This window comes from Taurulus bubalis, assembly GCF_910589615.1.
Source record: "Taurulus bubalis genome assembly, chromosome: 13".
Lineage (NCBI taxonomy): Eukaryota > Metazoa > Chordata > Actinopteri > Perciformes > Cottidae > Taurulus > Taurulus bubalis.
In genome coordinates, this window is record NC_136601.1 from 16,580,696 (window position 1) to 16,606,128 (window position 25,433).

A 25,433-nucleotide genomic window follows, 5' to 3' on the forward strand; every position below is an offset into this window, starting at 1 on the left:
CTGTTAGCCATGCAGGAGCTGTTTGTGAAGGAACATTAAACCCTGACATAACCCTGACTTAAATACATTTTACGGTGATCTGACTTTCTTACTGGTTTTACTTTTTCTTGTCTGTTATTAAGGTTTAAATAATACCAACAACCTACAATCTTTAAAATGGTTGGTTTAAGTGTCTACAGTAACATGGTTGTTGCTTCTGGTATTGTATCTTGTATTAAGTATAATCCACAAAAATCAATGAATTACTGTTGAACAAGAACACCTATTCTTAATAGTTCTCACAAAAAGACAAACTGAGTCTTAAATCCCTAAATTACCTTTGATTTTGCAGATTTCACACTAAAACAAGCTGTGACTAAATTAGTGTTGGATTTTGAGGATTTGACCAAATCCTAATAATGAAAAATATACCGACACTTTTGGATCATATTTCATATTGCATTGATTCACCTTCAGTAAGGATGTAAAGATGTCCTCCATATTTTGCAGAATTTAAATGGACTAGCTTATAAGATTCACTGACTGATCAGTGTCATTGTAATTTGAAAAAACAATTATTGGTAACACTTTATAATAACTACACGCTATTTAGCATTAGTTAAGTATGAGTACACCCTTAATTCATCATTTATAAAGCATTGTTCCAACAATAACATTCATTAGTATGCAATTGATAAACACAGTTATAAATGTTTTATTCTTGATTAATTAATAAGCTTGACTATTATGTGTTCATACTGTATAAATGATGGATTCCCCATTTGTAAATTAAGTAATATATATTACAAACCAATTATTAAAGACTTATAGATGACCCAATAATTTTTTCGGGTATGCTTAGAAGCAGTTTAAAACAGTCCAGTTAAATGTATATATGGCACAATATAATGTTGACACATTCTTAACATTAAAACAATATTTTATTAAATAATAATCCATTAACAGTTACAACATTTCAATACAATACAATTAAGTTCAAACTATTATTGAAATCTTATTTTTGATCAGTCATACATCATTGAACATCAGTCATACAAATACCATAGAATAGATGTGTTCTCAGTATGACCTATTCTAGTAAAGTGAACAAGTATCTACTCTTGTAGGACAAAGACGTATTTATGTGGTTTTGTTGGAGAAATTATTGAACTGATCCGTTCCACAGACCAACTCTGTTGCAGCAAATTTCCTGGGACGATCAGGATCCTACACGCAACAAGAAAAAACAAAAACAGGATTAACACAAAATAAAAATTATAATCTGTATGGAATATAACAATACATGAATTTTTGTCTCACCTGTATGGGATATGCAGATGTGGAAACATAACGGATCACAAACCCACATCGCCTCCTCTGAGACGTGTTGGCATTACTGGCATGGACAAGAAATCCATCATGAATCTATCAAAAACAAATCCTAATTAATCCACCTTGTCTTTAACTCAAACTATTCATAACCCTGTCATCTTTAACAAAGAGGGAATAAACTCACAGACATCTGCCCAGCTAACAGAGGGCAAAACACAGCTTCCTCCGCCTGCACCAGCTCCTCTGGGATCTCCTGATTGACCGTCAGCATGTTTCCAGGGCGAGTAGCTTGGTGATGGGGCAACATGCCAGTGCAGTGGCTACCTACAAGGCGTACAAGTGAAAAGTTCCACGCTATAAAGCAGGTTGCTTATTTTATTTGACACTATTAAAAAAAGGTCTTGGAATTGTATCAGTCTTCTATCAGACAAAAAAAGCTTTTATGCTGGTTTTGTTCATTAAGGTCCAATCAAGGCAAGGTGAATGTTTTTATAGAGCACATTTCATAGCCGAAGACAACCCAAAGTGCTTTGAAGATTACACAGGTAAAAACACAAGATACAAACAATAAAAGCAAGCAAACACAAGCACACAGAGTAAAACAATAAAAACTATAAAACAAAAACTCAAAAGCACACAGAGTAAAAACAATAAAACAAACTAAAACAAAGCATCATGCCAAGTCTTAGCTATTCTACTGAAATGTATGTCTGAAGCCAGGATAACGGCGAGGTTTATAGCTTGATTTTTACTCTTTATGGTGAGACTATTGAGGTAAGAACTGTCTTTCTTTATTGCCCCCAAAAACAATGACTTGAGTTGTATTCTCATTTAACTGGAAAAAAAGTCTACACAGTTACACAGTTATATGTATTGCGTGAAGTAAATGCATATCTTTTATTATACTATTAAAGCATTTTGAATAATTACAGCAATCAGAAGTATGAACAAACTAAACCAGGATAGGAGAAGCAGAAATGAGTAGCTGAGGTACCTGGGATGACCTGAAGGGCGCCGTTCTCTTGCACTGAGTCATCTAAAGCGAGCCACACAGAGAGAACAGGACCACCAGCAATACCCCAATACCTGTGAACAAAACAAGTGCAATTAGAGAAAACAAAACAAAACCTCTCAGTGTTCTTCAGTATGTGAATCTACCTCATATCCTGGTGCCAGGCCACATATGGAAGGCTAGGTTTGATTTCTCCTTCTCCATTCTTCTGGATGTCAGATTTGAGTGTTGGGTATTTACAGATGAAGCGGGAGTCCAGCAGGATGACGTCACGGCCCAGGATGGCTTTGACCACTTGTATGATTTGAGGGTGTTTGGTTAGGTTCCTCACCCATGGATACTGAAGGTGAACATTGTGGAGGCTGTACTGGGTATATTCCTCTCCTGGAAACATACAGAGCAAACCAATTCACTGACAAATAGTGCAACACCATACATTACCCTATTTCATTTTGTTTTATGTGGAAAGAAAAAAAGATGGACGCACTCTGAACAAGAAACAGCACGCAAACATAAATTTTGAGGATTACAAATTAGACTTGTAATTTATATTGTACACCAAACCACATTCCTGATTTCCAAATTTGGTCTTATAGTTAATATGATCTTACTTCACTTAATTCTACAACCTCTTTCTTCAACAAGCAATGCACCAACTTTTCAGTCCTGATACTTGGGTTTTGGGTATGGGAAGATATTCAGTGATGATCCGATATCAGTGTTTTATGAATAAACTGTGCTGCACAGTGAAAGACTGGGATCCTTCTTTTATGTGCGAAGCAACATCAAGCTGTACTTAAACATTGCTCAAAATGTAGCAGATGAATACATAGATATGAACATCTTCCAGTGCTACTTACCGAATTCCTTCTCCAGCTCAGAAAAGGCATGCTTGACCTTAATCAGCTGAGTCTCCTTCAACACAGGCACCGCAGACAGGAAGCCCTGCTGGCTGTAGATCTCCTGCAGTTTAGTTGTGGATGCAGTCATCTTTTTTTGACAGTTTCACTGCTGATATCTTGGAGAGACATGCACACACACACACACACACACACACACACACACACACACACACACACACACACACACACACACACACACACAAAGTGACTACACTTGCCAATAATAACTATAACTTTTGCAGTGGCTTTTTATTGTCTCCATACCTTACTGGTGTTCAGTCTTCTCTTCTTCTCTCTCTGAGTCTTATCGCCGGACACTGACAAGCTCCTCTGAAGCCAATGTTTAAATACTGAGAAGCACATGCTGGAAACTCCCCTTCCTTTGTCAGTATTTTACAATTAATGTACATAAGCTTTTGTCTTGTGTTTCTGAAGGGTACAACCCATGATTATGTAATCCAAGAAACACCAAGTAACTACGTGTTGGTCTTGTGTTATCTCCATCTGCACGTACGTCATGTTTTGCCAGTTACTCAGTGATTTACAGACATAAATTCTATTTTTTTTAGTTCTCCATTATCTTTGTCATGGTCCAGACAGAATCTTACTTCTTTTTTATCAAGGCCATCCACTGCATTGCCATTTTTTTTCTTTGGAGCCTCTGCAATATAAATTTAAACTAGAAAAATGCAGTATCCTCAACCCAATATCTCAGAAGTATACACCTATGGCAAGTATTCCAAAATAGTGAAAAAAGAGCCACTCTGTTTTGAATAAAAGAGCTGCTCAATGGTTAAGCCTGTGAGTGAGTGAGAAAAATAATAATACATACACTTCTCTGACCCATTTCTCTACCTAATACTTTTTAGATAGTCCCTCACTTATTAGGCGCTTACATTTTGATGTATAAATAGGGAAGGAGGAAAATATTTAGCAACATATACAAACAAGTTATTAACTTCCTTTTCTGAAACCTGTGTGAGAACCATGTTTGCGAACGCAGATCGTTGTCTGTGTGTGGTCAAGAAACAGTGTCCACATTATAACTTCCATCACAGTGACTAGAAACATGTGATGCAACCTCTTGGTGTCCTCATGGGTTTATTTAGTCACATAGCTGCTGACACATGATAATTTACACTAATTATATTAAATGAATGATCACTTGTTATAGACTGCTTCATAAAAAGCACTTATGTCGTGTGCTTTAATACAAAAGGCAGGTTAAGGAATCTTTTACAATCGGTTGAAGGAACTTTCTGTGAAGGCTGAGAGACTAATTGGCAACCCCAATTACCTGGTGGCCATCTCTATTGTGTGATGATGTGTGCCAATAGTCTTAGTTATGACGTGGACCAGTGAACAGGAAACATTAGCAGTAAATTGTATAGCTTCCTTCAGTGTCAGAGTAAACATTAACTCAAAGGGAATTGTCTGTTCCTCATTGGGAAACTTCTTTGGGGAAAACCCAGATTCTTTGATGTCATTAACTTGTATTGTGGGTGTGGATGTTTTATTAAGCCAAGTCATTCAAGAGGACATTATTTTACAGACTTTGAAGTAATGGATGACATAAGGAAGCTATGATTAACCTGTTATTCAAAATAGACCGGATAACCTCCTCTGACACAGAGACATTGAAGCAGTAACAAACCACCAGTTTATAACGGTTGTTATGATTTATTTTCTATTATTTTTAATGTATTAATATTTTGTTGTATGTCTTGATGATAGTAATCAAAGTCGGAGTAAACAAAAACATTACCTATGAAGAAAAATATACAGTATATTGGAAAAAGATATATTAAAGAACGCATATTAAATATATTAATGATATATAGGTAACTTGGCAACTGTTGTGGTAAGTATTGTACAATAAAACACTATATTTATTATGAAGGGCAGAAAGCAGAACCCTAAAAGAACAAACAATTAATTTTAACTTAGATTTGTTCCTGTTGGGCTATTACCATCAACATACACACTCATTTGTTATTAATCAGATAAAAGTTATGTCAGTGAATATTAAGGACAACTAAAAATTGAGGGCTAAATTTTGACCGTTGAATTCATCTCCGACCTTCAGTCAGGTCTTTGTTCATGTTTGTGTGCTTTGGGCAGAGTGGGTGGTGCTGTTTTCTTTTCTCTCCACTTTGTGTCCTCTTGTCTCCCCCTGGTGGCTGCTGCTCATTATTGCAGCGGTGGACGAGCACAGGGTCCTTGCTTGGAGGTGTTTTCTTCATCAACAGCCGCTGCAGCATCTGTTTGTCCGACCGCTCCCGGCGGAAGTCATCCTCATAAACCTTGAGCTGTAGCAATGTCATAACCAGAGACAGTAAACTAAAACCATTCAAAAACATGAGATTCTATCGAAAAACACACCTAAAGAAATTCAGGAATCATCAATAATTTGGTTCATCAACATGTATTGTATTCAAGATTATACCACATTCATGTTTACAAAATGTATCATTAAGTATGAATGTGCATTTGAGAGGATATCTTTGAGTGTGTGCTTTTGGCAGAGGGTGCATTTGTGCAAATGTGTACTGTAAAACAATACCTGCTCTTGCAGTAGCGCCACCTGCTGGCACGTCTCCTCCCTCTTCTTCCTCAGCCTCCGGTTCTCCTGGAGTGTGTGTTTGTGGTCTGTATGCACAGTCTGATATTCTGCTTCATGTATCTGGGTCTGCTGACACAAGACATCAATATGGCAGTGAGCCAATATCAAAGCCAGATATTCTGCATATACTTCTTATTTTGCTGTGAGAAACAGCACCAAGCCACCACTTGATGGTGCACTTTACCATACAATTCAAGTTTATGCATTAAGCAAATATTTCCCTGGCAACAGTGAGCTGGCTTCAGTTTTGCTCTCATCACATCACAAATGGGAACGTCTTTTGATGCTGTGCTGAAGAGAGCATCCCACCTGACAATGCAGTGCCTCAAGCTGCTCTTTTAGATCCTGCACTTCTCGCTGGGAGTCTCCCAGTGCTCCCATTGGGGCACTTCTACTTTGGCTTTTTCCCTGCCGCCCAGCCTCTGGGCTGGAAGAAGCTGCGAACAGGGAGGATGAGGGGTTGTATCCAGAGACGTGACTGGGTGACAGATCGAGACCTACTGGAGGATTAGTGGTGGGCTCCGTCACAGGGCCGCGTATCACAGCACTAAAGCTGCCCTACAGTAAAGATATAAGAACATGGCATTAACAAAATACAAGTCCGAACTCATGAGATAATTTTCCCCTGACAAGTAGCTTACCTGTTTGGCAGGTGTGCAGTCTCTGTCTGGGTGGTGCATCTTGCTTTCCATCAACCTGACGTATTCAAACAGCTCCTGGTTCTTCTTCAGCTCCAGCATCAAAGCCTGCTCATAGTACTCCTTTGCCCTCTGCAATCCCAAACACAGCAGGACACCTCACACACGTAGACCACATCTATTATCTTCCATCATCCTTACCTCCTAAGCCATAACTCACCGTTTAGGTATCACACCCATGTCCTCTATATCTACAGATAAAGTGCTGTTGTGTGTTTACCTGCAGGTGGTCGACTTTGAGCAGCAGTCTGCTGTTGAGCTGTTTGACAGCAGTGTTCTCCAGCTCCAACGCCTCCAGTCTGTGCTGGAGACCTAGCGTGGCACTGCGATACACCTGGTCCCAGTCCTCATTCAGCTTCATCAGCTGTAACACACCATCACCATCATCACATTATCATCAGTGCCACTGCAGCCATTGATAGCAGCAGTCTGTGGTCATTCTCAAACAACGTGGGCATCGGGAAGTAGATTCAGGTCAGTGAGGTAAGACACAACATAAAGCACTATAGATACATCACAGTTGAGAGAGTCACATATCCTTTCCCTCTTTTCATTTTTATTAAGCACCATCCAATTAAAACCGAGAAGCAAAGGTTGTGTACGTTTAATGATGATTCTTCTCAGCTTAGCAGCGGTTTTCACACAACGCCTACAGTCCTCCTCTGGTTTTCAGAGAGGTGATGTAATTGCCAACATCAGCAATACAAATGTGGGTTTGTAGAGAATCTGCACTGGTTTCAGGTGATGTTGTACCTCTTTGTTGACTCGGCGGAGCTCAGTGTTCTTGTTGAGCAGCAGCAGTTTCTCCTGGTCAGCAGAGGTGACAGTCATGCTGTCAGTGATCAGAGTGACCTGCTCCTCAGTGGACAGCAGCCTGCTGCCACCCACGGGACTCACATCCTCTGTCCTGCATCACACACCAGCACACAGATACAGTTACAGAGAAAATGTTCCATAAATAAAGTCATGATGAAGAACATTAGCAGAGAATTTCCATTAATAAACAAACATGTGTGCGCACAAAAGAACGTCAGAGTACTTTTGAACACCCACTCGCATAGAGTGCACTTACAGAGAATTGAATCGGAGCTATTATGCACACCCACGCACACACATGCAGTCACATTATGCACTCAAGAAACTCAGACACACACACACACACACACACACACACACACACACACACACACACACACACACACACACACACACACACAGGTGGGTGCATTTATCTGCATCCTAGCCAATCAGAATATCTGTTTACTATTAGATGTCTTTGCATATCGATGCTGGAAACAATATGACATAGGACCCCTGCAAAATGTTGATTTCTATTGAACCACTATTTGGAAAGATTAATAGAGAAACTAGTTTCCCTTCCACCCGCCCCGCTGTGAGGTCTTGTCTCTAAGGCATAGCTGACAGAGATGTAGAGGAGATCTTAAGCCCGGGGGGATCTGCCAGCTATGGAAGAACACACGACTCTGAATGTAGCCCCCAGGGCTTCTTCACACTGCTGTAGCTTCAGAGAGCGACACAGAACCACAATCTGCGATCACCTCCCATTACAGTTGTTACTGACAAAGATGGAAATTGATTGGACTTTGTTAGTTGCAACAAATGTGTAAAAAATATTGATGTACAATGGGCTCAAATCTGGCACCTCTGGGTTGAGGCGACATTGGCCTCACTGCTGCGTTCTGCACGCTCAAAATAAGCTCTACTTTAAAAATAAAGCACTTTCTCCTGCACATGTGAAACTAGATGTGCTCAAGAAATGAGTTGTAATTCGCTGTAGAGACATTCGGCTGTATAACTTTGTTGCCGGGAAAGGCGTTGTTGACATGATTCAACGCGTTGTTAATGTAGCCACTAAATATGATTAATATGTAAAAGATCTTCTCTCTCAGCCAACCATATCTTTATTTTCCACACAATATGTTTTCATTGGAAGAAGAGACAACGTCATTCATCAATCTGCTGTCTTTTGTTTGCTTGTGTGTGCATGGTCAGAATGTTAGAAAGTGTAGGCCAGAGCAGACACACACTGCGGGACTGGGCTGGAGAGCTCTACTCTGGGATGATTGAAATAAAAGATTAGACATTCTTTGTCCTCTGATGCTTAAAGGAGTAGTTCAACATTTTGAAAAAAATAAGTGTGCTTGTTGTGCGGAGAGTTAAATGAGAAGATTGACACCAGTTAAGTTTAAAGACATGAGACAGGTGGAAACAGCTGAAGTAGCTCTTTCTAAGCAAACTTAGATTTGCTTAGAACATGGATTTTGTTTTCATTGTTGTTTTTCACTGCCTGGCAACCAATATAATTGCAACATGTTGCTTTGATTGTGTACAAGTTAAAACAGATATGATATGGGTTAATTAGTTAGCTTTAGAGGTGCTGAGGCTAGCAGGTTCCCCCACATTCTGATCTAACCGCTAAGCTAACCGCCTGCTGGCTGTAGCTTCATATTTTGTATGTAAAGGTTTGACAGTTGTATCAATCTTCTTATCCAATTCTATGGGAATTGGAATATTTAGGGGCTTTTAGCACACTTGTAAAAGCCTGTTCAGGATAGTGTTAAAAAGGTGTTATGCTCAGAACAAGGGGATTTTCCTTATTTCCTGAAAACATGACTTTTCAGAAAAGATAATATTCTTACAAGGTTACATTATCTATACAATGAAGTGCTATATTAAGATACATTGCCTCTGGGTGATTTGTGTGAAACCTACGTCTCATTAGATAATTAAAAAGTACATAGTAGAAAAGTTAACCAAGAGTGAAACGATTTGTCCAAATCTGCAATTTGTACCACCTGTCATCAAGTTCAACAAGGCAATGGACACTAATGAGAGAATTAGCCACACAGAACCAACCGGTCTGCAGTTTGGGAAGTAAATAGGATGAAGCCAGAAGCTGAAATGAAACTTTTTTAGTGGCCAGATTGACCACAAAATGCTCACGTACACATACTCAATACCCGGCTTCGGCAAGTCAAGTCTGTGTATTCAGCCATCCTAGTGGGACCACACCATGCTCCATGTCGCTCTGATCCAGAGCCTTTTCTCTTTCAGCTTCACTGACAGCCGATACACATTGTCTGACCCAGTTTCACAAAGTTTTCAATTATATGTTGCCTTGGAAGGATACCAAAATGCAACTGCTTGCAGCAGCAATATGATAATTCACTGTCCCGGCATATGATAAAGAGAGAGATATTATCTTTCCTTCTTGCTGGTGGCAAACCTGAGAAATATCACTCTAGATACGCCTCTGTGCGTCACTGATCGACGGCCACAGTCGGATCCCCTTATAGAGGAGAGAAGTGTGTAGTTTCACTATTTCAACATGGTTAGTTTAAGGCAGACTAATCATTTGTGTAGGTAGTGTGGTCACGACATTTACCAAGTGTGCCCACAATAAGAGCCATGAAAGAAAAGACCATGATCTACAAAGCTAATTTCAGGTTGATGGCTTGACATTATATAATTGATATCATTATAATAGTATTTTTTACAACATGATGAGTATCAGAGTTGTGAAATGATGAACTGATCTTCATGACGTCATGGGAAACTCCGCATTCACTCTTTATTCTTCCTCTCATTGAATTCATGAAATCTAATTAATCCATAATGTGTTTCTGTTTCTAGAATTTAATACATACGTAACAGATGATGATTACATAAGCTTGATTAGTGCAGGAAACCCTGTAAAATACAATACAATATCCCTACAATAAATACTGCCTTATACTTGCTGTATAATGTTTAACATTTCTTCACACCCAGTCAGAGAGGTGTTGATGGCGGCAGTTGGTGGAGTTGTTATATTAAATTGTCATAGATTGTACTATACTATGTTCCTGTTTTTGTGTTCACCTAGCAATGTAGACATGGGAAACATACATACCATACTTCTTCAGTTGATTTGTGATCCTGTTGACTCTGAGGGATGCTGCTATCGTTCTTTGGTGAGGTATCATTCTGTGTTCCTGTTGCTCCTGAGGATGACAACGATGAGAAAGACGACAAAGACAACACATCTCCATCCATGATCGTTGAAATGTCCAAATCTTGATTAAGTGTCAAAGGAAATTGTAATGCTGCTCCACACATGGAGCAACGCTTGTCTGCTGCGGATGTGGTGGAAAGTAAATAGTGTCGTCAGTATTGAGACGTAGCAAAAGAGGAAGTAGCCGAGATCGTTAGCCACGTGATGCAAAGTTATGAGAGTAGGAAGTGACAACGGGGCCTGTCCCACTGTCGTGAATTGAATACATGTATTGTACATTTTGTTCTGTGATCGTACATTATATGTATTGTTTAAACAGTTGACATGTTTTGTTTTGACATCATTTGGAGAATCTGGAAAACTCCACTCTGTATAGGAAGTGTGTGTGCGCTTGTTTGTGAATGTGGTGTGCGTTAGTGAGGAGACTGCTGCGTGTTAGCCGAGCTGTTTTTTAAATGAGCAATTCAGGAAAGAGCTAATAGCAGGGGAGCTGCATAGATATGCATAATTGCAGAACATGTAATTGATAATAATTGTGACACATACATTTATTCATGACAAATAATAATAGGGTCAGGATGATTGCATTCACTAGTCTCCTCATTATTGGTATTGAGGGAAGTGGGCTGCAGCAGGTTAATTAGGAAATCCCATGTTCATCCAAGGGGCAATCAAGTAAATTAAAGGAATTTTGTAATTATGTTCCTCTTAGTCAGACTAAGCTGTCTTTAATTAACAATAAGGAAATTAATTTGCCAACCTCGTCTGCCCAACATTCTCCTCCAACAGTTGAGTCCAAGAGAGTTGAGGCCACTTGAGAAATAGGTGCAACGTGGAAAAGGAGATGCAGTGCAGTGGCCCAGATGTAAATATCCTTCGCTCGAGCTGATATAGAGTTCAAAGGTTATTAGAAATAACTCTCCTCATCAGTGAAACTTCTCAGCATCCTTTCTCTAGGAACCAGATATATTCTGTGTAGTAAGATAAAAACAGAGATGTTTTTTTATAGATGATTGATGCACAAAAACTGAGTTGGATATTTACATACATAACCTTTAAATTATGCTTCTAGAATGTAAAAAACTCTTGTTCAAGATACATTTTAAGTAATATTTGGTGACTAAGGTAAGATAGGTTAAGATTAGAGAGTGACGTTAAGGTACAATTAATCTCATATATAATGTACTGTACAACACATATTTAATCATTTTAATTTGCCTTAAAATAATACTATATAGAATTTTCCTTCAACGGTAGCTCAGACTGGTAACGCCATGTGATGCAGCTAAGTGAGTATTTCTTGAGTTCACTTCAGTATGAACAGTCTGCTGGTAATGGCATACTTAGTGTAATTGTTAATTTAGTAATGTTAGGATGCAATATTGAACACAATATCTGAGTGACAATGCTATCACCCTGATGTTTATATTATTCATATTAGTTCAGCAGGCTACTATTTGCCAATTAGAACTCAACCCAAAGTACAGCTGAGGCTCATGGTCATTAGCTTACCTGTGCAGCTATTTGTCATAAACCACAGCTTTAGACCAATTTCAATTTTGACTTGACGATGGTGAACAGTCAGGAATCCTCAAAGTGATTCATCTTGAGGGGAACAAAATGCAGGACCAAATCTAGCAATCCATCCAATCCACCCTTAGCTTCAGGCAACACACCTACTTGGTTATTATAAGTTAAAGATTGTGGTTTGCATAAAAATATACACTTTCTGGCAGAAAGCCTTGATAGGGAAACTTCTCCCATGTGCCCAAAGTGGTGGATTGAGAGACACCATTTCACTAGGGTGCCTAAAAATATATCTTACTAACTAGTACTTTGATTCACAGTGAAAGAGGTGATAGAGAAGCCATAAAATAACTATTTCCATAAAACGTATGACCCTGGTACCTCAATTTAGAAAAGAACACTGGTGAGAAAAACAACAACAAGTGTTGTTATCTACTGAAGACAGTCAACGTTACTATCATTTTACCATCTGATGCACCACCATGAGATAAAAGTGTGAGAGGCAACAGAATGTGTCAGTCGCTCAGACTTGCTCCAGTGAGTCCATTCACATGCCTGTGCCATCTATCATAGATGGCAGTCAGTATTGCTGTGCCAAGCAGAGGCTTTGCTGGGAGGCCCAATGAGGGAGTACCGATGCAGTGCCTTTATTGACCCAAGCTTCTGTCAAGCCAAGGACAAATGGGCTGCTACTCCATTGGGGGATTGATTTTTAGTCTAACAGGAGATCGTGGAGAGGAATAGAGAGTGTCCCATGTAGTGAGGGCAACTGAGAGGTGGATAGTTCTCCTGGGTTACTGCTGCTCCTCATGTGCCTGAGCCGAAGTCCTCATCAGCTGCTAAAAGGAGAAAGTCTGGGTTTTAGAACTGGATTAGACCAAATTGGCATTTTTTTTTTTTTAGCTCTCAGTCTCTCTGCACAGCCACTCTAACCCAAACAGTTGCTTCATCTGTTAAGTCTCAAGCTGCAATCGCTTGACCAACTCAACCGGGGTCAATGATTGTATTGGGCCGACAGTTCCAGGTTCAGTGACTGAGTGCATCGCTGTATGTCTTAACAAAAAGACTGCCGTGTGTGTGTGTGTGTGTGTGTGTGTGTATGTGTGTGTGTGTGTGTGTGTGTGTGTGTGTGTGGTGTCTGAGTTGCATGACTGGGTGAGTGTGAGCGTGATAGTGTAGGCTCTGGAGAATTTCTGTCAAAGCGCAACAATACGCTGTCCTCTCAAAGGAACGTGACTCACAGGGCAGCATACATGCAAGCTTGCATTCACTCACGCTTGCATGCGTACAAGTACTGAATTAGTGGGCGACAGCTTTTGGAACCAGTGCAGCAGAATTGCTTATATTAAACTGATCTGACTAGTAAGTCAAGAAAAGACTGGGAGTGAATTCCATGTTGATCCAACAAGAGCAGTTTTATATCACAAAGATTTATTTATGTATTATTTATTTCCTCTGCATGGCACACTGTCACATTAATTATATTTTGAACATATAAATAAGAATGGAAGAAGCAATGATAGAGAGAGTGTGAGATGAGGCATAACACATCTGTGTCCTCCAAAGAAGATAAATGTATTAGCATGCAACTGAAGGCCATTTTAAATGCAAAGGCTGTCAATAATAAAAAAGGCTCTTTAATTAAGCGTCTGATGGAACATGGCCTTCCCCTGCTGGTAATATCAACATGCAGTAGGAATGGGAAAGAAAGTGTTGTTTAAAAGCACGAAGCAAAATGTGTGCCATTACCAGTTTTGAAACTGAATTCATTCATTTAATGAATCAAGGTTCCTCAGCTGCATTTCAGGAGAAATGTTTTGCACTGGAAAACAAACTATGACTATGATCTATGACTGAAATATGTCATTGGAAAATAGATGATATTGTACAGATAAATAAATATATACTTTTAAATTGATACTGATCACATGCAATTATGCACTGCGTAACACATCTGAAGTCAGACCCAGAGTAGATAGATAGATACTTTATTAATCCCCAAGGAGATAATGTTGTTGCATAAAGCTTAAGGTGTTACCGGGCAGTTTCAAAGGCAGACAGAGAGTTATTGCTTTGAACTATTGAAGAATTAAACAATTAAATATGTGGGGTGGGGTAATAATAATAATATTAAGCCTGGACCCCCTTGTTGCCTCCCTAACTGTGGCAAATGTTTTCGTCCATTTTTCACACCATAGCAGTTGTAAATTGGACTGAATGAGTATTTTTGTTTTAATTGTTGTTGTTAGACCATTGGGGAACCAAACCTATCGGTGTAAATGGACTCTATTTATATAGCGCTTTTCTCATCTATGTGACCACTCAAAGCGCTTTACAAGACAATATCAGTGAGACACACTTTTGTGCTGACTGATTTGTTCCATAATGTTAACACAGGGACTTTAGTTGGCTTTGAGTCAATCACACATGCAGGGCTTTTGTTTTGAATCAGTTGTACATACACTATTCTGCTGCTGTGCAACACTCCTCTGCTAAAAATAGCACCATTTCCTCTTGTTTGAGTAACGTATGACAAAAACTACAGGGCCCAGCTGTGTGTTTTTTTTATTTTTTTTAACTGCTTTCACTTCTCATGTGATTTATTGACAATATAAAGAATAATGTTGGCTTAAATCATGTAACCCTAGACTTGCACTTTTCTTTACTACACATTAAGTTTGAGTTATATACATCCAACGTTCCTTCTGATTGCATCTACGTATGTTACAGGAAGAATGGCAGACTGAGCCCAGCACAGTTTGAATGTGCCACTTGCTATTCATTTGGCCAGTTAATCACAAATGCTCCATATTCTTCACAAACTAAACCTTTAATGCCCCCATTAAGAATTAATATTATCCTGCTTTGCACTTCACATGGGTGAGCTCATTAGGCAAAATCTCTGAACATGGCTCTTCCCTGCCCGGCCATGACTAAATACATCAAAGTCTTGGTCTGGATTATATTGTTGGGGAATAAATCTGGTCCATTTAAACTAGTAGTCGAGCCAGGTCCCTCATCACCTCCTTGTTTAATCTTGATAAAATATTAAATGATATGGCCTTCATTTATTTTTCTCAGTCTTTCTGTCTTTACTTGCTTGATTGAAAGGTCCTTCCCTCTGTCCTCCCCTCTGTATGTTCTCCTGTATTGCTTCAGCATTAAAAATAGACGGGAGCCAAACACTTTGCAAACTGGCCGAGACCTTTTATGACCCCTATTCATCTGCTGTAGAAATTATAACAGGGGACCAAATGATGGAGCAGCACTGTGTTCTTCTGCTATCTGAACTGTGAATCACAATCACAGCGCAGTGAGAGAACTCCAGTGAAATTCTGCCGAGATCTTTTTCATTTAAATTAGAGATAGAGCTGAGCTAGACTCGCTCTGCCTATCACACTGACTTGCAGAGGAAGCGGAAGGGGACCCCAGTCACAAAAACATCCATCAACAGATGAATCTGTCTTGTGTGTTTGTGTGTATCAAATACATATTGTACAGGTAACAGGGTGTGTGTGTGTGTGTGTGTGTGTGTGTGTGTGTGTGTGTGTGTGTGTGTGTGTGTGTGTGTGTGTGTGTGTGTGTGTGTGTGTGTGATAATCAACCATGAGACAGTAAATCAGTGTCATTCATGTGCTGATCACTGGACCAACTTGAGACCTCATGAACATCCGAGCCAAGTATTGATCCTCACATGAAGACGTCACACTGGCCATAACAATAACCACTCTCATAACTCTGCTCTGCTGTTTCTGCAGGGCTAATCTGCCAAGCAGTGGTGTGATAAAGCTGTTTCTGATTCTGAGGTTACTATATTTGACATGTCATTTTTCCTAGCCAGCCCCTTATTGCATTACAATTGCTCAGCCATATGAATGAATGTATAGAGCAGCACATACTTGCTGAGACAACATACATTCCCATTACAATCATTTCAGAACAGTGTGTGGCCATTATGCGGCAGGAGTAAAATAAATAGAAACCCCATGGCCTGTGAAATATGTATTTGTATGCCACACTTTGCATTGGTGAAATGCTGTGTGTATAGTATGTGTCTGTGTTGGCTAAAAGAATACTAGGTCTGTGAGGATGTGAGCTGAATGGGGCGGGAAAGCCTGCAGGCTCTAGACCAGCCCGACATAATCAATGGGATCAATTAACACAGGGCCCGACTGAAAGCTAACACAATATCAAATCCATCTGTAATCCACTATGTGTTTCTTCAGTGTGTGCATGTTTGTATTTTGCACGGGTGCCTGATAATAATTCTAAGATCAACATACAATATTTAGTAAAAGGAAAAAGAAAAAATCTCGTAACTTTTCCTCACTGACAGAAGACCAGAGTGAGCTGAAGCAAGACTGTGTCTGCACTGTGTCATCACTAGCGGGAAGTCCCGCTGGAGAGAAGTCGAAAGTGGGCTTCCTTGGAACGCTGATGTACTAGACATAGATGAAATATTGTCACCACCATTATGTGGTGTGTCTCAGCAGGGGCGGCTGTGGTTCATGGGGAGAACCATGAACCACATCTCCAGCTCGCCGGCTCGATCTCCAGTCTCCCCATAGTTCGTATATGTCGAAGTGTCCTTGAGCCACACTGAACCCCCAGAGTTGACCATGTTTTCTCCTCAACTGAGCAACAGGATATCGGTTTTGAAAGTAATTAACTCAGTGAACACAAACTTACTCTGCTGAGCACGGGTGCACTGCCTTGAGGGAACTTCCGGGTGGAAGGTGCTTGCCCTACCCATTAGCCCACTGTGTTAGACAGTATAGTATATGTACATGTGCATATTTATCTTTTTTTAATAAACCAAAAAGACAAATTGAGTGGACTCTAAATCTGGCCTCTAAGTAATCTGGCCGCCCTGGAGCTTTCAAATTCGCATTTTTCAAAATATTAATCTAACACGATGCTTGGGTACTTGGTTACTTGGGTGCTTCACGCTCAGGTGTACGAACCCGGGCCTCTTTCAGAATTCAGTCCATTTTAGCTTGCACAAATAATTATTTATCTAAATAACAAATGTATGTCATCACCTTTAACGCATAGATAACAATTCCCCTTTAGTTCTGAGTGTCGGTTAAGCTACAACACCACAGAATCCACAAGGCTTCCTTTTATGCCGTCTGGTAAAAGCCCTCATCTTGGAAAGTTTGTGACCTTTTGTTAAAAAATTGACGTCCCCAAAACCAAACTGCGATAACTCAACTGTTTTCACAGGCTGAGCAGTTCTCCCTGTGACAATCAAATGAACTTTCTCTTTGTAAATTGTCATAGTGGAGTGCAACTATGAATGAAGCCTTCAGGTCTGCCTGCACTTTACCGATCCAAAGGGCCCAGATGTGTTGATGCGACTTTCAGTCAGTCATGTGTTCAAGGTAATGTGAAGACAGCTATTCAGTATGTTCACTGTGGGTCCTATTGCATCGACGGGGAACATTAAATCATTATTCTGTGAGACAAATACCTGCTTTGGGTCTGTAATAGTATATGAGGGCATTATCCAGACAGCCTTTAGACAGTGTCTGTCTGTGCCTGCTTTTCATTTACTCAAAGCCAATATGACTATTTATGTGGGGCGCTGGGAAATGATAAATGATGGTGTGCTGCCTAATAAATATGAAATCCCAGGATCATTAGCTGAATTAGATTGGAGGGAAAAGTGCATAATCAGCCCGTGGATGCTCTGTAGTCAGGGAGCCATCCATATTATTGCATCAGCTCAGTCTCAGAGAGACAGAGATAGTTCGAGAGAGAGGGAGAGACAGTTCGAGACTGGGGGGATAAGAGAGAAAAAGAGAGAAATTATTAATTCAGTAATGGACACTGAGCAGACTGAAACAATTATAGAATATGGCTGTCTATTTAGCCTTGAAATGGGAGTACTATTGCCATGTATAGAGAGACTGTCTAGTCTTGGAGCTTGGAGAAGGCTGCAGAGGAAGAGAGTAGGAACACATACGTTTCCCCGTCAGTAGATCTGTGCAAAGGCAAGGAGAGAGAAAACAGAGGAGATGAAGAGAAGCTGTTTTGTGTCCTATTTATTTTGCTGACATTACATTACATCCAGTGTTGCTTCTACCTTTTAGCTTTCAGCTTAAGTGGAGAAGCGGTGGTGGAGAAGCGGTGCCACGGATTGCTGCACTGGGCCATCCCTCCGGCCCACTGACAGAGCAGTCGATGTGTTTAATCAACCAAAGACAAGATATAGGGACACAGGCTCTGCCGATACATTGATTAACTTCACCTCCAGCCATAATAGCCTATCTGCTTTGCCTGATCCAGGGCAACCTGGAGCACATACAGTCGTCATGACAGAGAGAGAGAGAAAGATAACCTGAGAGATGAGATATTCAGCAGGAAATAAAGTGCTGCTCGAAAATCAATATGGCTCTAACATCAGGGCAACATGTAATTGATCTGGACTTCCTGTTCAATCTGAGGGCTCCTAATTTAAAATGTTTGCTTTGTCCTGACAGTCATCAAATACACTTTAGTATAAAATGTGGCATTCCAAAGTTTCACAACCAGCAACACTGTTGGTAAATCTCCCCTCACTTCTAATTCCCATCTGGATTTGAAAGCTGTTCACCAAATCATAGAGATTGGCTATTATCTACTCAATACTAGGGCTCTGTCTTACTTCCACTGCGTCCTTGTGGGACCTTAAAAATGAGCAATAGCAGATGTCATTGTCTTTCATGGGACAGTAACTTTTCCCAAGCAGTTTTCTTTGAGCAATAAAATATTGTTTAATCTCATCCTGTAAGCCCTTGTATATCCTCATACTTCAAACTACATTGATTGTGTGTGCGTGTGTGTGTGTGTGTGTGTGGCATTCATGTCCATCATATCAACATCAGACTTTCAAAATAAGCCACTGAGCTAATTGTCTCTGAAGAGGTTTTTCTTTGGTGCAGATTTCAGTGCCAGTGTAGGAAATAGGTTTTCTGTAATGTATCCTCCTCATCCTTTGACATGATCCTTCTTTCATATGAATACACCATAGATACACCCTTCACATTTTTTTGCCTCATATATTCAAAGAGAATAACAGCAAAACTAGATTTCTTTGAGGATATGGCTTGTAAGATTACATTCCCCTTTACATCATCCTTTCTCATCTGCTCCGAGTCCTCCCACTCCCAGAAAAGGGGCTGATGGAGGCACTGCTGCAACCCTCTAGGTTTCCTTATTCGTCCCACTGCCCCTCGCCCAGGCACGGCATCGTTAGCTCACCGCAGGCCTAATTGGGCTGTGTCTAATAACTGCGGTCCCGAGGGTGTGCTCTAACGAATAGAGAATATAATTAATGCCACGGTGACGGATATGGGCTCACAGCCCTTAGGCAGGAACTGCTCAGCATTCAACTTCTTCACCAGCTTATCTACGTCTGTCTCTTTCTGTCTCTGCATCCAGTCCGCTGAGCGACCACGGCATTAGAAGCATCGTCTCACCCAAGTTTCACCAGTGGGCTTTGCTCCAGAGAGTTTTGAAATAGCTACAGCTGCATAAACTTCCATTTGAGATAGCTGATCATGACTGGAATTATAATCACAATAATCTTATTGTAAACAATGCTGAGGCGGTCTGCCCCCCGGCTCTGTGCTATGGCTTTTTAAGCATGTTTGTGCGTGCGTGACTGGCTGTGGGTGGATGCGTGAGTGTGTGGTACCAGTGCTGTGTCAGCATATGTGTCAATGAGGCGTCCAGGTGAATCCAGCAAAGATACAGAGGAGTGAATAGCCAGCTGCTCTGCCCCTAAGTGGGCACACCTACAGGCATCCATCTAGCTGTCCGGCGCTCTGTCACGCCTCACAGGAAGATGCTGATGGATTCACCCTAGATCTTGCCCTCTCTCCTCTCTCTCTATGTCGCTCCTCTCTGCCCTCCCTTCTCCATCTGTCTGCCATCTGCTCCATCCGTCTAACTTCCTCACTCCCATGTGACCTCGAGTACAGTTTGATTTCAGTTAGGTACAGAAGTTCCTAACTTATTAATTCAGTCAAAGCATCTGCTGCTGAAACACAAGGGTTCACCTTATTCTGTGGGCATTTTGAGCTTTGAAATAACACTTCATAGGTTTGGAAAGATAAGCTCTTTGTGGCACATTACCGGCCCCTGGTGGTAGATTGTGGCCGCTACATCTCACAGGTATGATTACCTCCAGTTTGACTGGAAAGGGTCTCTGGCCAGGCATGAGTAAGCTCTTAATGAGCATCCAAGGAAGAAAATGAGAGAGGAGATAAATGGAGGATAAAAAGACCTGGGGAGGAAAGAGAAAAAGAGAAAGAGAGAGAAACAAAGTTGCCAAACAAAGAGCTGCCGTAAATGGGGGTACAAAAAAGGAAGTTATAATGAAGTGTTGCTCATGTTGCCTCAGTTGGCTAGATGTAAAGCTTTAGCAGGATTAGAGAGTAAAAAGGCATCTGCATAACGAGAAGCACGCTAATGACCATGCTAGAAATTATGGATGTCTTTTACCAAAGAAATGCTTTGTTGACTAACACTAATTATTAACTAATTGTGTCAATTGATTTAATCGAAAGATCTGTAAAACTGAGTTTCTCCACAAAGATCTTCTGTTTATCAGAGATGTGTTCATACGTTTCTTGGAAATAAGTCAATTAGGATGAAAACGCATAACAAAACCACTTGTCAACTAAATAAATAGACCATTTTAGACCAAAATGCCAAAATTAGTAGACTAATAAACTAAGAGTCGGCAGCCCGATTAAATACTGATGACCAATGAACAATGTGTTCGTTTAGGTCATGTTCATGCATGAGCATAGCGGCCTGTGGTTCTGTGGTGCCGCTTCTGCTTGACTGACAAGTTATTAATGAACATGTAATTCTACATATTTATCAGGCTGTCGGAGTAAAGCCTTATAATTAAACAATTAGATGGAGGGTGAATTCATGACATGCATGGCTTCTATGCCAGTTGACTGAAATAGCTATAAATGGATTAAATTAAGTATGGAAACATCCTGACTGAAAACATGCTGCATTGCATTTGTAATTTCACAGGAGGTTTTGGCCGCTGCAATGCATTTATATGGGACAGAAATAATGTCTTTGTTTGAATGAAATGAAGATTGCCTTTCCCTTTTGTCTGCATAACAGTGTGGGTGAGAGTGTGTGTGTGTGTGTGTGTGTGTGTGTGTGTGTGTGTGTGTGTGTGTGTGTGTGTGTGTGTGCGTGCGTGCGTGCGCGCATGCATGACAGAATAGGAATGGCATAAAAGCCTCCGTTCAACATCTTAACATTACGGCACACTGCACTGACCTTGCCTGTAATTGCAGTAGGACCTTTTCTTTTATGCATTGGTCACCAGGATGGAGAAATGAAATGTCAACCAAGCCTGAGGGGGAAGAAGCAAAGGTATCGGATTGAAGCTCTCCAAAATGTCCAACATTCAGTCCCCACTGTTCCCTCTGCTCCTCATGAGAGAGCTCCAGTCTCACTAAGCACACACACACACACACACACACACACACACACACACACACACACACACACACACACACACACACACAGTACTTGGAGAGATGTCAGTAACAGTAAAACCCTCCACTGAAATGGATACTAATGGAATTCTGTGGGAGTCTATCTAATTGCAGAGAAAAATAGAGAACACAGTGAAACACATCCATTCATGCATGCAGCCAGGAGCAGAACACATACCCAAGAATACAAATGAAGCTCTAGCGTAAGTTCAGACACGCCCTCTTTGCTAGCCTATCAGCTTGTTTCCATCTCCTTTAAATATACTCTATCCCCGCTTCTAGCGTCTTGCTGCTGTCACATGCGACCCGCCGCCCTCCCAGCACCATCCGCCTTCTCAGATCCAGCACCCCATCTGCATCTCCAGCAACTCCAGCAGAACCTCCAGTCACCACCACCAGTGTCTGGACTCCTCGGGGGGATCGACAGATGGCAAACACAATCTCAATCTCCTCGTGGAGTTCAAGCGCCAAATAGATTCTGTGTAACCCATGAACGCATCATCTGGCATAATAAACATGAACTACTGGTCACTCACTGTCTCTCCTGATTGAAATACCGTATGTGCGTGCACACATAGGCAGGCACACGGAAACACTTGTCGCTAAGCGGTACGGAAGACAGAGGGATTGAGAGTATTCACATTTGGAGGGGAAATAGAGCATGTGGTGATAGCAGAGTGGTGGCAGCGTCCGGAGGGAGTCGGGGATGTGCAGCAGAGAGGAACAGCTTTGAGTCAAGGTTTTTCAGAGTCACAGAGGGAGGAACACAACACCAGGCTGTCTAAAAGGTTTTTCTCATTCAAAAAGTGTCCCAGACAGTTTTTGGTTGTGCACTACGATCACACCGCTACATTGGAGAGCAGAATGTTCAGGCACCTAATATTGATTCGAGATTAAAATTGGATTGTTTCTGTGGAACAAGTACATTTGTATTCTGCCAGGACTTGTGTGACTTGTGTGGAAATACCAAATGATACATTGGCTTGATATTGATATATGTTGCTATTCACCACGTGACACACAGCAAGAGTGTTGCTCTTTTCATGTTGTTAATATGTCATGGCAGATATTTCTGCCTCCCTTCATTTGTTCATCAGTGGAGAAGTAAGACTCAAAAGCTAAAAGAAAAACTCAAAAAGCATGTTCCCACATGAATTTGACAATCTTTGAAGAATGCATCGTTAAAGTCTAAGATCAACAAAACTGATCGCAGTCAAGCTTCAAAGAGCTTATCAGATTTAGAAGACAGCCAGGCAACTTTTAATCATATATGTACTTACTGTGATTAATTATCTAGTTTGTCCAGCAGTGACCACAATATACTGTATTTTTCAAACCTTAAGACACTAAAAGAAAGTAAAGCCTTGTCATCCCTAGTAAATTATTTTGAGCAGGTCTCACCACTAGCTTAACCTGTCTCTAAGGCATTTAGTGGATTCATTGTCTTCTTTAGCCGTAGCTTTCCCTTGTAAGGTGGTTTTAACAAAAAACCTGCACACTTTTTTTTCCCCCACCAGGACCCAGTGATTGTGTAGAATTGAAGAAATTGCTGGTTTCTGAAAGAGGTCTAAGACAAAATTGCCCCTAATCATGAGTGCAGGTTAAACCCACTATTGTCATGCATCTCACCCAGGGGAATTCAACCTCGTGCAGAGCGTCTAATAGATCATGGCAGTCAGCAGCACACACTATAAGTTGGACATGATGAGATGGTCCTCTACTGCTGGAGAAAGATATAAGAAAGTATAGTTATTTTATTTCATCCACTGAGAGATGATTTATAAATGGGGCTCTCTGGTTAGGGATGTCCCTCAACAACTGCAAATATCAGTATTATATGATGAGTCATCCTTCAAATCTGATGCGGGAAACTGAATTTGGACTTATTTTCCCATGTGATGAGCAGAAACTGAAATATCTTCTGACTTTAACTGAAAAAAATTTAGTTGGAAACAGAGTCAGCTAACTATTTTACATTTCCACCAACAGGTTTTAGAGGAGACACCATAGACATATAATATATATATATATATATATATATATATATATATATATATATATATATATATATATATATATATATATGGGGGACACACAAAATATATCAGTGTACAAACTTGTAATTACACATATGAAAGCTTTAGAAGATTTCTGTTAATAATGGTGTTCGGCAAGCACCGTTTTTGTCCCCATCAATCACCAATCGCCCTGCAACTCCTTTAAATGAAACAAATAAAACCGTGTGATACATTTTTAACAGAAACTGCCGGTTATACTCTGAACAAACTGTTCTTATCACACTTTGAGTGACACCTTGGTCTGTTGGTAAGTCAGTTATGTTTTTTTACTGTGCTGCGTGAACATTCTTGTATTCTGTGTGTGTGTGTGTGTGTGTATGTGTGTGTGTGTGTGTGTGTGTGTGTGTGTGTGTGTGTGTGTGTATGCAGTATGTGTGTGTTTTTCTTCTAACCTGTCTCCCAGAAAATCCAATCACACAGTGAAACTCAGCTCAGTTTGTCACACTGCAATGACCCCTGCATGTAATCACATCCTATTCTGGAAAAGTTTCAAAAGTCCAAAGGAGTAGGACATATTATTCACCAAAAAAAGCTCCCTCAGCGTACATCGTTTTAGCAGAAGACATTATATGCTTTTTACTACTTTGGAATGGAAATTAAAGGCTTATTACTTACATAGAGCTTTGGCTGTGAATGGTTTGCAATATATATTTTTAAGATATATGTGCAGCTGTAATGCATTTATTTAATGTGATTAAATGTGTGTTTTCCAAAAAAGTATAAGACCTGGCTCACAATTCTGTTTTTGTAGGCTCTAAATGGTCAATTTTGCCGTTCGTTTTGAAAAAAATGTTGTCGTTGAAAAAACAATTTTAAAAGTGTGGTTCTTCCATGGTTGACTGAGGAGAGCTATTAAATCTTCTGAATTAATAATTGAAGTGAAATGTCTCTGAATTGCTGTTTGATCATTCTCAATTGTAAAAAAACAACACATAGTCACATAAAATGCAGGCTGAATACCACTATGTCTTGTGCATAATATCGGACTGCCTTTACACTGTAGGACAAATACATTTGAATATCAAAATAATTAATTGCATTTTATTGTTCAAGATTAATGAAATTATACGAATACATGTGAAATAATAGAAGTGTAGGTAGTTGGAGTTTATCTGTGAGTTTTGGAGTTTGAAGCGTTCAATCTCTGTGACGTCACACACACAAACTGATTAACTGGACCACATCTCTAGATGAGTGAGTAAAACATGTCCTAACAGGCATCAATTACAAATTAGGGTATTAAATATACAATGTGTCCTGTTGCCAATGTTACAGTCAACAATATCATTATCGATCAATATTTGTGATATTAACACCGATTTAATTGAAATCCTCTAATGTGAAACAGGTATTTATGTCAACATTCCAGTCTACTAGTCTTTACAAGGTTTTAAGGTCATTGTTTTGGATCAGCTATTCGTATTGTTGAGTATCATGGCTCTCACCAACAGATGGATGAGCTTCTAGTTTCGAACAAGTAAGATCACGAAAAACCACAGGGGAAAAATTGTACATTTTTCCACATTATTATACAACATATTTTTAAGACTGTCACATGCTGATAACTGACACATTGAATCCCGTTGTTGAGGCTGAGACTAGTAGCACACATGGAATCCTGCCATTTGCCAGCAAACTACCAGATACAGTATATACCCTCCTGAGACCCAGGGGGAAAAAAGTGTTAAATATATATATATATATATATATATATTTTTTTATAAATTAAGTGTTGGGGTAGTAAAAAAC

At 40.1% G+C, this 25,433-nt stretch overlaps 2 protein-coding genes across 2 annotated transcripts; both read right to left on the minus strand.

Annotated features, from left to right (window-relative positions):
- Window positions 1–1,066: 1,066 nt before the first annotated feature.
- On the minus strand, window positions 1,067–3,313 carry LOC306745638 (putative alpha-ketoglutarate-dependent hypophosphite dioxygenase; the record flags this gene model as incomplete). Its single annotated transcript, XM_079228468.1, has 6 exons — window positions 1,067–1,206; window positions 1,300–1,404; window positions 1,496–1,635; window positions 2,306–2,397; window positions 2,470–2,707; window positions 3,184–3,313. 6 exons carry the CDS (start codon window positions 3,311–3,313, stop codon window positions 1,120–1,122), a joined length of 792 nt encoding a protein of 263 aa, XP_079084594.1. The 3' UTR covers window positions 1,067–1,119.
- A 1,660-nt stretch (window positions 3,314–4,973) lies between these two features.
- On the minus strand, window positions 4,974–6,249 carry LOC306745468 (uncharacterized protein). Its single transcript, XM_079228259.1, has 3 exons — window positions 6,158–6,249; window positions 5,789–5,914; window positions 4,974–5,534 (listed from the first exon to the last, which is right to left on the minus strand). Exons 1-3 carry the CDS (start codon window positions 6,227–6,229, stop codon window positions 5,295–5,297), a joined length of 438 nt encoding a protein of 145 aa, XP_079084385.1. The 5' UTR covers window positions 6,230–6,249; the 3' UTR covers window positions 4,974–5,294.
- Window positions 6,250–25,433: the final 19,184 nt, after the last annotated feature.